At 40.5% G+C, this 18,394-nt stretch overlaps 1 protein-coding gene across 3 annotated transcripts in view; it reads left to right on the top strand.

The window, feature by feature from the left end:
* ctnnd2a (catenin (cadherin-associated protein), delta 2a) overlaps positions 1-18,394 on the top strand; it is a 192,047-nt gene that overhangs the window by 51,054 nt on the left and 122,599 nt on the right. For all 3 annotated transcript variants that reach the window (XM_035619639.2, XM_035619638.2, XM_035619637.2), the window contains exon 3: positions 15,449-15,561. In XM_035619639.2, coding sequence (XP_035475532.2) covers positions 15,449-15,561 — 113 coding nt within the window. The remainder of the gene's footprint in view (positions 1-15,448; positions 15,562-18,394) is intronic.

The raw sequence follows: 18,394 nt of genomic DNA, 5'->3' as shown, positions 1-18,394 counted from the left end.
ATGAAGATGAAGGTTCATTTGTCAGGCACAGCCTTTTGTGCAGTGTAGGCCACTGTAATCGAGTCTACTTTATGAATAAGCATAATTGATCCACTAATACATGTAAATTATTTCATTTCAATATTAAAGCACTTGGTTCAAATAGGGTTGTTCCTGACTGTGTGGAAACTCTGAATCTATGCAGAGGACTTGCACTTATTCTCAGCAGCTGCTATTTAGCAGCATTATGGCCGAAACCTGCAATGCAAATTCTATTTACATGTTTACATGTATGTGAACATTAGTGTTTTCAAAATCCTGATGTAAACTCATGCCCTGATTAATATAATCCTTTATACATAAAATAATCCTCTATCTGGGCTGCCCAGAGTTACATTTAATCAATTATTTAATCTTCTTAGCAGTTAATAGGTTAACTGTTATTGAAAATTGTTAGTGTTTGTTTGTAACAAGGTCATTTGTGATTGACATATGTATACTGTATAATCAAATCTATATGTATTCTTAATGGAGGTATCAATATCTAAATCAAAAATAGTTGTCAGACAGTGGTCTCCTTTTTTTCTTGCACCCACAACCTACTCACAAGGCCCTGAACGCGCCTGCTGCTGCTGCTTACTAGTGAGCTCTTCCGAGTTTGTTTAAAAACAACAATAAATCTCTTGATATATTTAATTTGTTTGATTTAGAGACGTGTTAAGGCAGCAGCAGCCAGTTTCAGATTTATGAGAGCCTGCTCACGTGTTGGCGAATGGCAATCTGTTCGGTGCTGTGTCCCAGCAGAAAGAATAACGTCTCTCATAGCAGTGAATCATCACACCTTCCGATTCACTGAAAACAAGCAGTTAATCTGATTCCCCATTTGGTTTTATAAAACTCTGAAATGTCATGGTGGTGCTCATATTGTGACTATGCCAGGCGAAACACTGAGGATATTTACGGTAAACACATTGCATTCTGAGACACACGCAGTAATAGAACAAGGATGAGATTCTAACACCTGCAGAGACTTATTCGAGTACTTACTTGAGGATCATGTAAACATGTGATACGTAATATCACATATTTGAAAGTGGCTTTGAACTTAGTTGAATAGATCTAATGTTAATCAAGTAAACATTTTAAAAAGCTGAGATTTGTTGTTGTCAAGACAATGAGATAACTGCTGAAATGGAGCCTCAGGGGGATGACATCTTGATCAGTGACATTTTGATGACCGAGAAACAGCCGCTGCTTCCTCTAAAATGAAAATGAGCTTTTGACATTTTGCTATGTCGATCAGTGACACTTGTTGTCATCATTTTATCAACACAACAAGTGTGGAGGTTTGGACAAAGCAGTGGGGATTTATAAGGAGTACAAAAAAGGCGCAGTTTACCGCATTTACTTACTGTGTAAGCGTAAACTCCCTTGCGCACACACACACACACACGCACACACACACACACACACACACACACACACACACACACACACACACACACACACACACACACACACACACACACACACACAGAATTCGGTGTTCATAGTCTGGATGTCTCTGTTTGCATGTGGGATTGTTTTTGTGTCCATTCACTTCACATTCAATTGGCCACACATTTCCGCTTTGTTGGAATTGTGAATGATTTATTTTAATGGTGTGAATGCACTCCAAAGAAAGGAGCTGGCAGAGAAGCTTGTTAAGCCCTTTACCCATCATGGCAAACTGTGCCGAAGGGCCTGTCTACGATTGTATCGTTGTCATGCTTGTCGCTCTGGTTTAGGCTTAGGGACTTACTTATTGTATCTGTCAGACACACAGACACACATGCTCAAATACCTTTCATGTACCTGCACTTGTACACATGTTCTTACATGCATGCACATCGCAGACATGCAGACAATTTAACCAGGAAACCATATGCCTAAGAGGCAGTAATGTATTGTATGTATTTAATGTGAAAACATGTTTCTTTGTTCCATTGATGTGCTGATAAAAGACTTATCTTTACTTTGTTTCTCTCTTTCATCTCCTCAAACCATTAAAAAGAAAATTGGTCACTTGTTGTCGTTTGTAGAAAAGAGAAGTGAATATATATTTTAGCCCTCGTGTTTATGGTGTGTGGCACTGTTGTCCGCAGTGTTGCCTGGTGAGGTTGTGGTCCAGGCGGTATTGGGTCGCCTATAAATCAAAAGGGCAGTGGTTCCATCCCTGACTTCTCCAGTCTGTTGGTCGCATTGGGAAGGAACTGAAACCCCAACAATGTACCATCGATGTGTGTTACTTTGTGTGTTAGCTTTATGAATGTGTGTGTGTGAAGGGGTAAATGGGACCTGAAGTGTAAAATGCTTTCAGTGGTTGACTAGAAAAACTCTGTAGTTCATGTTAAAGAGGCAACAGACAACTTTCGTGCCCCTATAGTGCCCATTACACTGTGCGATCAGTTTTAATATCATAATGATGAGTTTAAGCCAAAGAGTTGTCTATTTGCCCTTCAGCAGGCTTTTATACATCCTGACTACTTAGTGTTGTTAATTCCAGCTGAATTCCAGCTCTCTCTCCTTTAAAAAAATGTCCTCTATGGGCACACGTGCGTGTGCGTGCGTGCGTGCGTGCGGCAAGCATTTGCGTCGGTGTCTGCATTTTGTCAACCTTGGTCTGTGAGCATACAAAGGTTTGTGTGCTTGAGCAGGCTAATCTATCAAAACAAGTGTTTGTGATTACCAGTGGATTGATGACCTTTGGGCTCTCGCTGGAGTCCACTGTCACATCATGTGGTGGAGATGGAAGACGGGAGGGGAAAGAGCTGACAAAGAAGGTAGAAGAGACACTTGCTGGCTGAATAAGTGAGGGTTTTTTTGCTCCTCATTCTATGGTTTTGCTGAGCATGTTTGGTTGTTTTGTTTTTTACCATCACTCTGCTTCATCTTCATGCACCTGCACACGATTTCCACTGGCAGCTGCCCAGTACAGCCACAGTGAGCCCTTGTGGGCCCTTGAGCAGTGAGTGCCCTGCTCAAGGGCAAACTGCCAGAAAATGTTGAGAGAAGGCAAGGTGTTTACACATTCACTTTACTTGCCCAGCATTTCCCAGGTGGCCTGACGGAATTCAAAATGCAGCTCTAATCTTTACACTACCCTTAGCTGAGTATAAAATAACTTTTTATTAATATCAAATTGAATAATCCATTCTACACACTCTCAGCATGTCGTCCGATTTCTTCTTTTTTTTCAATAATTGTCTATTTACAGTAAATAATTTAGTTAATTTTCTAATTGAAAATATTCCGAAGAGCATATCATGTGCTAAAATAATAATCTGAGATCAAAACACTCTCAGAAAAGATGGACAACAAATGAACATGTCTGTCTGGTAGCCTATTTAAAATGCATGTGTAGTACATTACCTCAACAGGATGTCAGCTGAATCCGGATGTTGTGTCTGCCACGTTAAACGGCGCAGTGGAATCACCAGTGAATTTGGGAAACGCTTCACGATCAGCACATTAATACTTTATGAAACAAGGTGATGCTGCCAACTGAGGAAACCCATGAGAAAGTTAACACACTTAATCTAAACCTGATATTATTAACCTTAAAACTGTAAAATGTCCATAAAATGTTATGATTTGCCTCGTGGATTGTTACTTTTTGTCCCCAGAAGGAAGAGAAGTCGCCATGTAGTGAATGTGTAAACACACACACACACACACACACACACACACACACACACACACACACACACACACACACACACACACACACACACACACACACACACACACACACAAAGACAGATGCAATGGCATTTAGGCAGTGACATTTTTCAAGTGACATTTTGTCTCTAGCCAAACTCATGGTCACTGAGTGTGAATCCAATCTTATATCTTCTTCACTGTCATGGAGCCAACACTTAACACAAGCATGGGACGTTACACACACACACACAAACACACTGTCCTTTGCATTGCCCACATACAAGACATGAATGTTTTTTCGCTATATACACCGCCCCTACAAATTAATTAAATTCTGTTTACAGACAAATAGTTCTAAAGGTTTTCCAGCTAAGGGGTGACTATGATGACTAATTGGACATTTCCTTGTGTTACTTTAAATGGCGTTCTTCTTTGTTCTGCCTCAACACTTAATGGATGACACTTTTTTTTTTGCAGAATTCTAATTGCATCAAGTATCTAATAAGGTCTGGATCAAGCAGAACTTTCAGAGTACTCTTAAAGTTTGTTTTTGATATGAAGGGAGATCAAGTGCTTCCCTGCATCTTCTAACATTCATTAAGGTTTTGGAGCTGCAAAAAAGACCAGAACGCCCACGTACTTAAATCAATGATTGTTTATCATCCCTTGGTTAAAGCTGTCAGATTTTGAGGCTGAGCAATGAGAGAAAAAACATGGAAAATATTTTGTACTTCTAGTACAAGTGACATTTATTCAATCTACAAATAAATGTGGTCCCAATGAATGTCACAGAAATGAATGAGGAGGTTTCTTCATTTAGTTTTTTTTAAAACAATGTATATTACTATCAATCCTGACACCAGTAGAAATGAGTTTTCATAATAAACACAGCTCCATAAATGAAAGGCAAGTTTCAATATTATTGCCAGAGAACCTTACTCAATTGTGAATAGAGATTATATGTTTTTTGCATTAAATATCGTGGTTTTAGTACTGTAGAGCCCAAATGATGTTTGCTGCTTTGTTGTATTGAGTGTGTGTACCTGTGCACTGTATGCCGAATGCATGTGGATATACAGTGTTGTATCAAGGGACTATAATATATTTGTCTGTCTGCTCGTCCGTGTGGTCATTGTCGAATTGGTTAGTAAACGGAGAGTTAGGGAAACAGAGAAGAGGGATGAGAGTATTCACAGTGGGAATGGTAGTGGATAGCCCTTCTTGTATAAAGCAGTCTAATTAGACAATTCACCACAAGCCAAATACAGTTGAACTTTAAAACCCAGTATTCAAACACAGGGAGAGTTAAAAATTAGTTTTACTTACTCATATAAAAACTAAAAAGTCGGTTCCTCTACACAGTTAGTCACAAAAGTGTTAATCAATGTTGCACTTCACAAACAGGTTCAAACATGCACCAACGGACACACAGCCATTCAGGAGATGAGCAAAAACAACAACAACAACAAATATGTTTGTTTCTGTTCGACAGAGGCTTCGCAATGAACGTTCATATATGTGGGTTTTCAAAACGGTAGGAAAGGCAAGAGTTTAAATGTGAACCACAGGTGCACTGAGCTGAAAGAATAAGAAATAAGGTCAGCAAAGCGGACATTTTGTGTTTTTTATGTGCATGACTGTATAAATGCCCTAACCAACTCACATCAAACCTGACATTATACTAAACAAACGGTGCATGTGTGCAGGAACACCCTGCGAACACTGGAACTCGATTTGACAATGATTTGATGAGAAAGGCAAGGGTGCGTTGCTATTTTTTAACATGGCAAAAAAAAGGATGTACTCTGCAAGTAAGGTATTAATATGAATTTAAAATGTATGAATTTGCATTTGTATAAAAACAATATGGCATTTTATAAAAAATGTGCTCAATTTATTTTATTCTGATCTTATATAACTTTGACAGACCAAAGCTATGCTAATTTGTGCCCATAATTAGACAGAGAGCTGTGTTGTGTCTGCATGTATGTTTACCAGGCTGACATCCCACATGTCTGAAGCACTGTTTTCAGACTGCTCAGGGGTTTCTATTTGCAGCCCATGATCCCATATAGGGGCCCACATACACTTGTGTGAACACACGCACACGCATGCTCAGACGGAGTAACACTGAAACAAGGAGCAGAGAATGTGACAGAGTGAGCGTGAGATTGGAGACTGAGATGATTTCTTTTTGCCCACTGAGACCTTAAATAATTTAATGAGGGAACGATCTGTATTACTGTGTTTGTGTTGAATATTTATAGGGCATATAAAGCGGCTAAGGGCCGGCTGTTGGCAGTCATATGGCTTAGGTTTGTGCTATTATTTTCCAAGGGGATCCAAAATTCAAACAGATAAGGCTACTGGTTGTCACCATTGTTTTATTTGTCCAGTGCAATGAGTTTTGAAATTTAACCCAAGTATGCTGGATATTTTCTTAATATAGTGATGAAGTCTAGAACCAGCCTCATCATATTTTCAACTATTTAATCATGTGGGTCTTTGATTTGACTGTCTTTGAAGCTGTTTGCCTGAATTCCTCTTTGCTAAACAAGACAGCATCACTGAAAGTTTGAGTTGGAACTAAAAATACTGGTTGGTTGGAGAGTAAATTACAGCACGTTTCTTTCTATAAACAGTTTTAGACATTTTGATGGAGGAAAAAAATGAAATAAGATACGTTAGAAAACTTGTGGATAAGCCACTTACGGATAGGTAAACTTGCCGTCAGCTGTCTCCTTAAAACTCCTTGCTGGTCTATTACAGTAAGTCAGAAAATTAGGGTTTGAAAAGCAGAATTGACAGGGATTTCCTCTGTGATTTGAGCTTAGTCAGTGTCTGTATACATCATCAGCTCCCTCTTCCTCCCAAACAGAAGCCAGAGAACCTATACTCCGTAATCAGTTTATTCATTAGGGTAAAAGTGCAATGGCTTCTGTGTTAATGTCATCCTCACCATTCCCAGCTTCTTTGTGAGACATTTGATCTGACTCCCAATGAACTCTGCTGTTGAAATTAAAGAAATAAGATGGTACTTGAGTGTATTTTGTCTGGAGTTTTGGGATGTTTGTCGTATTTTACAAAATCCCTCAATCCTCTCAGTACGTGATCCCTCTTGGAAGGGGAAAGGGAAATAAATCCTAGAAACTGATTCAAATGTCGAATGTGACAGTTGCTGTTACAGCTCAGGCTTCTTCACTGTCACTGACTCAGCTGAGAAAACAGAGATAAAAGAGCCGTTATTCACAAATCATTGTTGTACAGAATGTTCACCCACACAAGTCAATTCTTACAAATGTCTTTAAACCACAATATGTTATTTGATTTTCCACTTAGATGATAGATTGCATTAATTTGCCAACTAGTTTTAGTTGTTTAACAGCAAAACTCATATATGCTACTGTATGTATCATTTTGTAATGAAATAGCAAATATTTCCTGTTTTGTCGTTTAGGCATGAAAAGGTTGTGGAAGCTTTTTTTTTTTTTGTCTTTTACACTGTCAAATCAACAGGTTCTCTAATTATTGATGGATTTGTATCTGCTTTCGGTTCCTGGCTCATCCTCCTCCTTTTCTCTACGTTGAATCAAGTTTAAAGGAGGCAATCGTGGAAATATTCAAATATCCAGTCCTAATGGTTGCCTGTAGTTTTGGACAGGTCTAATATATTGTTGTGATGGCAATGACATAATTGGATTCATTCATTATTTTTTAAATTACAGCAACTTTGACAATTTGGTATTTTCTCTTTGTTATTGTTATTATTTTTTATTACAGTAGTGGTATCGTTGCCATTTTTTGTGTTTGTCTATATGTGTTGTTTATGAGCAATAAATCCTTCAAGGCAAATGCTAACTGTTATGATCAGCACTGATGTGCTGTCCATTGCATTACTCTTGTAGCCCATTATCACATTAAAGAACACCCCTCAGGTATTGCTGCTAATGTAAATTAAATTAAGTTAGACACAGGCTGATGCGGAAAGTGCCAGACATCACTGTGATGGGAAGGACTAGTATCCCTGGTGTACAACAATAATGAACCATGAAAAAAGAGCAAAGTTGACGCAGAATGGAGCCAGAATCAGCTGAGTAATATTTCTCTGTCTGGCACTGCTGATGTTTGCCAGATGGCTGCAGAGCACCAGTGTACATGATTCACACATTTTTCCCAAATCTAATATCAACCCAAAATCAAACCTCAGCTCTCAGCTTAAAGTACAATTCCCGTATTTTACAACATGGATAAAACCAAAAGAGCTGTTTAAGCTGTCAGTTGTAAATACCAATCTTTATTTAGACTCTCGTCTTTGTTGATTTGTCCTCCAACCTGATCCACCATACCGGTCGTGTGTCCCTATACCCTCTGATGCGGCCCATTGGAGAGTCTCATGACATTTGCTTCTACAGCACCATGGGTCATGGACCTTTGTCGTCATCCATCCAATATCTGTACCACCTATTGCTTTAAGGATAGGAACTAGGGATGTCCCGATCAATTGTTTTTGCCCCAGATCCCGATCCGAGTCATTTATTATTGAGTATGTGCCAGTACCGAGTCACGATCCGATACTTGTATTCTCCTAGATAATACAGTGGCACAGTTCACAGTAAAGTTTTTAAAAACAATCCAAATATATATGCTTGACAATTATATAGAAAAAAAATTGTCTGCATCCAGTTCCGTAATGTTTTTTTGTTTGATTTTGTTTTTACAAAAAGAAAAGACGGAAAATATTTGTATGGCTCTCATCACAATTCTATCCAAAAACACTGTCCTCACGCAAATGTCTACAATAGTCTGCATACACACACATTCTTCATTTCAGGCAACAGTAAACCTGTGTTCAGACCTATAACATGAGGTCACCCTGGTGATCAGTTGTTTTTTCTTTCTATTTTTCTTGTTCTCTCATTCTTGAAACAGATGCACATGCAGAGGCAGTGGATCAGGTCTCCCTCCCTCGGCCATCATCTCGTATGACTCATCAACAGAGGCATCAAAGTCTCATCTGTCTTTCTTCCTCACTCTCTCTTTTCTGTCCTCCAGTCTTTGTTTTCCTTCCATCCTCCCAGCTATTTTCTCTTTTGACTCTTGGTTTGACTTTTTACACTCATTAAAGTGACAGACGAGACAAGATGCGGAGGGACAAAGAAGGGCAGAAATTAATCTTGGCTATATTTGAACCATACGTTGGCTACATGAACACGCAGCTGTGGTTTCAGAAAAGGAGCAACAGGGGTGGTTGCTACTGTGAAGGGAATTTTAATATGCAAGGGAGTGACAGAGGAGAAGCGAGTGACCTTTTCACGAGCACCCATTTTTACTTTTCTTTCCCACTCCTTCATTCCACTCATCTCATCCTGTTTTTTCTTCATTCATTTTAGCTGATTGAGGAAAACGAGAGAGAGAATGAAAGCGTGAGAGAGAGAGTTACTTCCCAACTAGAAGGTCAGCCCTTTTTGATAGCCTTTTGTTTCTCATCCAAAAACAGCACTGTTAATAGCTGCCCATAGGCCACTTAATAATGATTGGACCTTATCTCTAGAAACACACAGACGGCACGCACTGTCTTTATGGTGATAATACAGAACATTTTAGCTTAAATAGAAAAGGAACTACACTGATGTTGGTTCTTTTACTAACAGTGGTGAAACAAAATGAGACCATGGCTGCTATTTATCCCATTTAAAGCTCTGATGCAGAGACCAAGGTTACGTTTTTCTGCATTCTGTCCCAATATGTTAGCCCCATATTTATTGCTTAAAAAGGCTGTCTGTTTTTGTTTCATTGCCATTTGGCAACCCCTCCAAACAGGATAAAAGGAAAATGATTGATCTTTTATGAAAAATCACAAAGAAAATCACAAGGATCACTCCATAAAACTTGATCCTGAAAGTCTACTTGGCCTTGATTTCACAAACAATTTTTCATACTGTACATTATCCTCTATTTGCAGGAAATAAATGGTTTTTTTTATTTTATTGAGGAAAAGCTGCAGAAAGCAATCTCAGTATGGAGGTTGTTAAAGAATTCACTTTTTACTATATATTTTATTTGTCATCTCTGTTACTTGGTCATGTTTTTATTCCTAAGAAAGCTGCCTCAGTGGGTTTTCTATCGGATAATGTGATGCTCTCTGGATCCCTGTAGGGTCATTTACTTCTCTTGTCCGCCCCCTAAGGGAGGTCCGATATCACCCCTTTATTATGCATTTAATGCCTTGCTGATGGCCCAAGCGGAGTGGAGGATTGTATGTGAACAAATGCACATATATACACAGGTGCAAGTTTATATCTGTAGGTGCTCAAGTTTGTAAGAACAATGTATATGTAATTACATATATACAATACAGGACACATGATGCGCCTGTGGGATTGACTTAGCAAGCCACTCTGTTTATCTGTATTATTTCTTCTTTCTTTTGAGGTGCAGCTTTTTGTTGCTGTGCAGATTAATTGAATAATTTGCATTATTTGCCTATTGAAATGTTCATATATACATGCGTTGTGCATTGGTTTGGGAACATTTTGTTATCAGCAATAATTTATATTTATCAAAGATAATTATCAAAGATAAACCCGGCGCGTCTCCGGTCTTTAAACAGACAACAGCGTGCGGAGTTCAGACCCGATGGCAGAGCAACTCACAATAGTCCGACGTGGTCGGACACAAATCACAGTCAAGCAACACTGATAATAACGCGGTTATTATAGCAGCAATAAATGGGACACGGCGGTCTGGTACTAACTTCACAACAATGCACAGTAAGTTAACTTACTGAAACACACATAAAAAGTCTACGTTCTGCCCAGAGCCAAAGCCTCTTACTGCCCTCCTTTGCGGGGGAACAAGCGTGTGTGGTCGGTCCTCGGATGCGGCAAGGCGGTCGACTCGGTTGAAAGACTGTGGGTTCAGATCTTTCCTTCTGCAGGGATCAATATACAGAGTGTTCCGTCTCGGCGACTCTTGTCTCGGTACCAGCACTGTGTGCGCTTCCAAACGTGCACAAGGAAGAGGGGAAAAAAAGGCGGATTCCGATTCGTCCAGTGATGTCGGGAATCCTGGGGCCTGGTTCAGCTGCGTGCACATTCACTTCTTCTGCTTTCTAGTCTAAATTAGAAGTGGTTGCCTCCTTTGTAGGAACCCCCCGGATCAAAGCGGGTTTCTTTCCCGGAGAGCGATGAGCCTCGCATTGTGCTATAGAGTCTGTGATGATTCGTGACTCCTCGCCGTGCCGTGCTTGTCTCTACCAATGAGGGATGCAAGTTGGGCTGTGTCCAGACCACGCTGTCAGGTGGGAGATGCGGGGTCGCCGTGGGGTTCCAGGGGTCTTGGCGTCCCGTTCTTCAGAAGACCATGCGGTCAGACTTCTGAGATGACATGTAGGCCGAGGTTGTCATATACCCATGGTGCTCGTGCACAAAAATCCCCCTTTTGCTCTGAAGAGTGGGATGTAGTTCGCAGTGTTCAGAGCAACTCAAGGGCTGAGCATCTGTGGGAAAGAAGGGGTAACCTGAGGGTTACAGTCCATGTATTCCTGAGAATGGGAAAGAGTCAAACAGTCTATGCAGTTCATACAGTTCAGAGAGGCTTTGCGTCTGTGCTGTTACCTGAGGCAAAGTCTGGGTAGAGTTTACTAACTAAGCCTAGTTGCATTCAAACATCACACAAATCAAAACACACAAACAAAATAATAACTATAACCATTCCCTTGCTACTGTTTGGTCATCGGTGATGGCACAAAACAAAAAGAAAAGGAAAAAGAAACAGGAAAGGTAGTTAATGGTTAATACGCTAGCGCTGTGGAGTTAGCCAGTGGAATGGCACAGACTGGAGTGTGAAGTTGTGTCTGAACGAGGAGTCCAGTCTGGCCTGTGGTGTTTTGCGTGTCTGCATGTGATGTGTGCAGCAAATGCCGTGATGATTCAACCATTAAAAAGACAAACTGACTTGGTGTTTTGGAAAATTGATGACCTATTAGTTTCTCGTACTAGTCACTTTGAGACTGAGTTTACCAATTTGGTCCCTTCAGCTGGAAGCTGTCTTTGAAGGGTGTCGTCGTGGTGAGGTTTTGACCTCTGAATGCGTCCATGATCTCTGTAACTGTAGGAGTTATGTAATAATTGTTCCTATTATTATTAACTAAACACTAGTTCATGCTGTCTGGAAGCTGCTGGCAAAGTCTAATCACGCAAAATACAGAAAACAAGAAGTTACACGTGCTGTTTTCCATCATGAATCGTTGACCGTAATCGCTAATAATAGACACAATATGCATTCTTTCACCCTCGAAGCACTTGTGACCAGCCCCTAGCCGTCACCCTCTTCTTTCTGTTGGAAACTTTGATGGGCCCTCTCTGTGCGAGCAGTGCAGGTGTGTGAAAGGGCAGAAGGGTGGAGTCGGGACTTAATTTGTAATGCTGAGGGGTGGATGGGGTTCTGCAGTTGCCATAGACACCTTTGTTGCTGAATGTGGCTGCTGTTATTCATTCCTGAGAGCGAGGTGGTGACACACGGACACAGCCCATGCACAACATAGTGGAATCCCACACCTGGTGCATCCTGATAGGAACGCACTGATGAAGCACGGCAAGTGCCAGCTGAAACTCGCAGCTCATCAGTTTTTGGATCAGTCGCACTGTGGTCCGTGCACATTGCAAGGTAAAATATACGACTGCATACAAAACAAATAGTTTAACCAAGAGGGATTTCATAAAATGCACGTGCAGAATGAATGTTGAAAAGATAACATGGATCAGTGTACTGCGCACTTCACCAACATAACCAACATCAGTGCTGTTGCACTGTCGACAGGGATGACATTCAAAAAGCATAGAAAGTTGACCAGACCAATTGCTTCCACCAATGAGACAGTCTTGACTTTCTTCCTTAGATGTCTTGCAGGAAAAAGACAATTCTTGTCTCTACTTCTCTGTGCATAATCTTAAAGATGTTGTCCAGGTAAATGGGTTATAGGCAGCTGTGTGCATGGTACAGATGCACCTTTCTATTTCCGTCTTTTTTAATCTTTCCCATAATTATAATGTCTCCAACAGTTAATTTTGGAATTTCAAGTTGAATAATAATCCTTAAAGATACAATAGGGCTTTCACCAGCAGTGCTGGCTCGGGCCCTACTTACTTGCATATGGTCATTTTTTCACATTTGTTGCATTTACTGAATGCTTATTTTCAGTCTTTTGAAGAAAGACAATCTAAATCAATTTTGATAAAATGGTTAAATAGCAGCTTCATAATGATTTGCTTTCTGTCAATCAGTAGATCTGATTTTCTGTCCCTTTGAATTCACTTTACTTCATGACGATGTATATCATACTTGAGTGAGTAAGTTTCTGAGTCTAATAATATTGAGCTGGCAAATGTACAGTTTGCTGTGCTGAAAACATTTTAACACAAAATAATTTATGCTCCAAAAGATTAGTTTGGTAATTATGAATATGTAAACGTATATGTAAAAGTCCATATCACTAAAACCAAAGTGTATATTCTAGCATCCATACTTATAGATAAAAGCTTTAACAGCTGCAGTTCCCAAACTACTGAATGATGCATCATCTGTTCCTGTATTTGTTTTGATAGCTTTTAATGTGATATTGAAATTTCACCTCATCAAAATGCACAATGGCATGTAAAAGGACAAGTGATTTAAACTCACAAGCCCTTAACCAATTTCTGAATGTGTTTTCAAACATCTTTCTCACTAAGAGTTCATCTTGATAGCAATATTTATCGTAACATAACAACACAGACGTCACACTTCCTTAGGCAAATGGATTGAATAAAGAAAAGATGTGACAAAGGTTTATGCATAATTTAACAAATTTCACCCCAACACAATCCTGACGTAACGCACGGCTTTGCATCTGGTTTGGCATTCAGGCATTGACCGTGTTAGCGAAGAAAGCATTTAAGATACTTTACTGTTGAGGCAGTATATATATCACCAATTAACATAATGCTACTTTAGAAGCAGGGATTTACATTTTTACACCTTGAGGATTTAAAATAGTTGCAGCTGTGGCATAGAAGGTGACACAGCAGTCTGCAATAGGGAGGAGAAGGCAGGTGAGCTCCCTGTGAAAACAAGGCTGTAATTTAAAATTACGGGTCCAGAGACCTTAATAGACCCTGCTCACATTCCCAGCGTCACCTCGCTTTGTTAATCATAGGGGTGACTGAACCAGCTAGTTCGTTGTTTACATGTACGAGCTACTGACAGGAGGTAGAGCAATGAATGGAGGAAGGTAGGGAGCACTTGAGTGAATGGAGAGAGGACCGGGAAATGCCGACAGACACTATTGTGTCTGGATAGTGGTGCAAGGTTTCTCTTTTGAACGATTTCAGTGTGAACTTAGAGCATTGACAGTGCCATACAGTATGTGGTAAGTAATGCAGGGGCATGCACAAACATTTTGAGGGGCTGTTGGTCTAACCTGAAAAGTCCAACCTTTTTTTTTTTTTGGTATATATTTTTAAACATGTTCTCCTTTTTCCACTTTCTAGCTAAAGTTCCACATTGTACATTTTAAATATAGTGTCACTGTCCACAGCCTCTATTTTTGGCATGTCTCTTTTTTTTAATAAAAACTCTCACATGTCTCCTGATGCTCAGCATGCTCTGCCTCACTCTCTGGTGTGGAGCTTTTTGGTGGCGCCTCACCTCATATTGAATTATTAGAATCAGAATGAAGAATACTGCCTCGCACAGCATTTTGCTTGGGCATATAACTACTATTTTAAAATGGCAAATACCATACATACTTTGCTGGTTCAACAGTTCCAATTATTTCAATTCTGAACGTACTACTGAATCACTGCAAAAGACAACTTTTTTTTCAGGAATGTGAGTATTGTTTTGTATTTAAACCTGGAGTTCTCAGTTTGGATGCTACAGTGTGACATGGGGAACATTTGACATCGGCATCACATGTTGTTGTTTTTTTTTAAACAACTTTGAGCCACCCCATCTCTGAAATAGGCTACTTGTACATGCAGCCACAAAGGAATATAATAAAACTATTATTGCTGTTATCATTATTTCTATTATTGGTTGTAGAAGTATTTTTTTTCCAGCAGGGCAGCTCAGCCAAAGAGGGCAAATGGCAAGTTGCTTGGGCAACTTAAGCCGGGACTTATGCACATGCTTGTGGTAATGCGCAGATAAAGGGATTTCCCCACAGTGAGATTAATGATATACCTTTACTAGTACTACACACATTATGTTCTGCATGTGTTGGCAGCTTACTTTTGGCACGCAAGTGAATGTGTGTTCGTGTGAGGGAGGGAGGGGAGAGAGAAAGCAAGGAAATAAATGTGTAGGGAGAGTGGAAGGAGTGTGTAAAGTTATGAGTAAATTGCTGCAAGCATGTGTGAAAGGAGGAGATGAACTGCATTGTGCTCTGTAGTGTTTGGGGAGAAGTGGGGATTGAAGTAGGAGACTTGAGATAGACTGGGGATCAACTCATTCAGAGCTTCAAATGACTTTGAGAAAACCAATCAAACCAGCATATACCCTCTCTCTACTCCTCTGACTCACTCTCTCTTGGTCTCACTTACACTCAGTCATTCATATACGATCCTCCTCAGTGGGGGTGGAATTCACTGCACTATTGATATGCTTCCATGTGGTAACGTGCACATGCACAGCTCTGCTTTCCAGAAGATGTCCAGCTCTATCTCTCTCTCTCTCTCCCACTCTCGCTGTGTCTCACGCACACTTTGTTTTTCTTTTATCACTTCAGGAGCTTCAGTTTGAACGGCTGACCAGGGAACTTGAAGCTGAGCGTCAGATCGTTGCCACCCAGCTGGAGAGATGCAAACTGGGATCAGAGGCAGGCAGCATGAGCAGCATCAGGTAACCTGCACTCCCACTCTCTCTTGCTCTTTGTGTGTGTGATGTGGTGGTATTGGGTATCACACGCTTTCCCCCTCTTTTGTGCGTGGTGGTTGGTTTGTGTGTCTGCATAAAGTTAGAGCGTGATGGAACCAGTTCATTGTACCTCATGACACAAACATGCACATGCACAGATTGCCTACTCAAACACACTACAGCATACACCCCCAGGGTGGTTTCTCCTCAGATCCGTGGAGTGTTGTAACTGGGATAGAACAGTGTTACCCCAGCTGTGGGGTGAATTTATCAGTTGGATTTGGATGACACCGGGGTAGTAGACAAACTCAATCCGTGATACACACACACACATGCTTGACATTGCATATGCAACACAACCCTTGGCAGCGTTGCTGGGGGTTTGACAATGCACACCTATACCCACACGTTCACAAGGTCACAAAGGACTTTGCGGAAACTTGGGTCACGCCAAATTATTACACTTCCTGGAACCCCTTTCCTCGTATCACAGCATTAATTAGCATATTGGCCACAGCCCTGAAACCCCTTGAAAATATTTCATTAGGCTTCCCAATTAAGTCTGACCTTTCTGCGGCTAAAACTATTTTCAAACGAGAGAAAGAGAGCTCTTAGCAGAGAGGATACAAGATGAAGGCATGAGGGCTGGATGAATGAGAGATGTATGTGAGCATGCAAATTTAGAATTTCATGCTAAAAGCGCAAACTTTGATCTTAATATCTGACCCTTTCCTCTTTATAAATGACTCTTCCTCACCTTCTCTTTCAGCGAAGCTTTCCCTTCTTTGAATAAAAGTCTAGAGTAAAAGTAAAAGTTGTTGGAAAGTTGATTATAATTTTTTTGTGGGTGTATACATCTGTACTTCGCTCCACTCTCCCTCATCACGGACCAGTTCCCCCGCCACTGAAAACGAATTGTATTCGACAGGTGCTGAGCTGCGTCTGGTTTCCTCCTGACATGACGCATGTAATTTAGGACAAACAGCTCATTCCTTATTCCATCAGACCAGACTGTGCTCTTGGGAACATTCAATGCAAAAGAAAATGTTTTTTTTCAGCCTATGCCTCAACACAATGCTGCCTCTGAGCACTGCTGGCAGTTCCTTCCACTTAATGGCTTGGTTTTTGATTGGATATGCATTATTTTGGAGCTTTTGGGGCACCTGCAAGCTCTTCAATGTCACGTCTCTCTCTCTGTCCCTGACCAATCAAAATTGATACAGGAGTGGGAATTACAATATCAACTTTGGCAACAATTTGTTTACGATCTGACATTGAAGGAACGCTGAAGTGCTAGAAGATGGTTTTCATAACTTAGCAACAATAAGCGCTTGAGAAAAGCGCTCTGAAAATGAGGTCATATGCGCTTCTAGCGCAAAACCATCTGCCTGTGGACACAGTCCCTCATGTGTCTGTGCCACAGGCAGAGTGTGTCTGCTGTCTTACAGTTGCATCATCTTATGATTATCACAACAGATACAGAAGATTTGCTTAGCTAAGCTTTTGTCTGCTGACAGCTCACTATATGCCACCAAGTCCTGATCCATCCACGTGTGTTCACAAATTTGTCAATGCATGTCAACTAAAATTTTCATTTTTATTTATCTTACTATTTATACATACTCACATGTGACAACCACCTCTGAGTTTGCATATTCTTATTTTCATTTTGTCTATATGTTGATTGATGCAATCTTTTATGCAGATTCGAATGGGGCATTCTTTTCTTCGTCTTTTATTACTCTGGTCCAAGCCTAAGTATAGATTTTAGAGTCTGCAATGTAGCTTTGAATGATCAGGGAGTGTTTGATGTGATTCAAAGAGACAGCGCTAACCTTTCCCATGGTCTCTAACATCACCACTCATTTTCTTCCCCTTCATCAGGGTTTCAGTGACAGGCAGCAGCTAAATATAGAGTGTAGTGGCTGCATCTGCATGAAAAGGTGTTGTAATAGAGCAAAGGGTAAAAATGGAGGAAGGCAGATGAGATAGTTGGCAGGGGGGGACTGACAGAATCATTCAGGCTGGGAATCCGACTCCGTCGTGGGCAACGGCAAACTCTATCAAATCAAATCAGACTGCTAATGTTGCAGGTTAACTATTCTGTTCCCAGACTAGATAGAAAATGGCCTCAATATCGATTTGGGAAAAGAATTATCCAGCTTACAAAATACAAATATTCGGAACTTCTAGTTATCTCTATTATTACTGACTTTTCATGATAAACTATTCGCTTTTTAAAATTGTACTACTGCCCTGGTCCTTTTCTTTGCAGCATGTAGCTGCATCTCTGGCATGGGCCTTAGTCTTTTTGTTTCTCTCCCTCTCTGCTGCACCTTTTCTGTCCTTCTGACTATGATGACCAATTGTTTACCTGGGCAAATTGCCTAAAATGTCACGGTGGAGAAGCTGGTAGTTGAGAGACGTGATAATGTCATTTTTGAGACTTTGGACAGATGCGTTGATTCTGACGTCCATCAACTCATTCCTGCTTGCTACTTTTTCACTGGGCAAGTTGACTGTTCACAACAGGCCGAAACGACCCCCATATTTATGAATAAATAAATCATATATGTCTGAAAAGGAGCAGGACGAAAGCCAAAGATTCTCTCAGAGATGATTTCCTGAGGCCTTGAACCTGCAGCCAATATTTTCACTCTGCAGTTGGTCCATGACTCTAAGAGCACATGTTTCTGTACCTGCATTTTTGTGTGCGTCTCTGTTATTATTCCAAATGTGTGGGTTCTTCTATCCTCTATGTTCATGGGTTTCTATTGCACATGGTTGGAACAAGTGCTGTGTTTGTGTTTGCGTGTCT

The sequence above is a fragment of the Scophthalmus maximus genome, chromosome 21 (assembly GCF_022379125.1).
Source record: "Scophthalmus maximus strain ysfricsl-2021 chromosome 21, ASM2237912v1, whole genome shotgun sequence".
Lineage (NCBI taxonomy): Eukaryota > Metazoa > Chordata > Actinopteri > Pleuronectiformes > Scophthalmidae > Scophthalmus > Scophthalmus maximus.
This window is presented reverse-complemented; position numbering and strand designations above follow the sequence as displayed.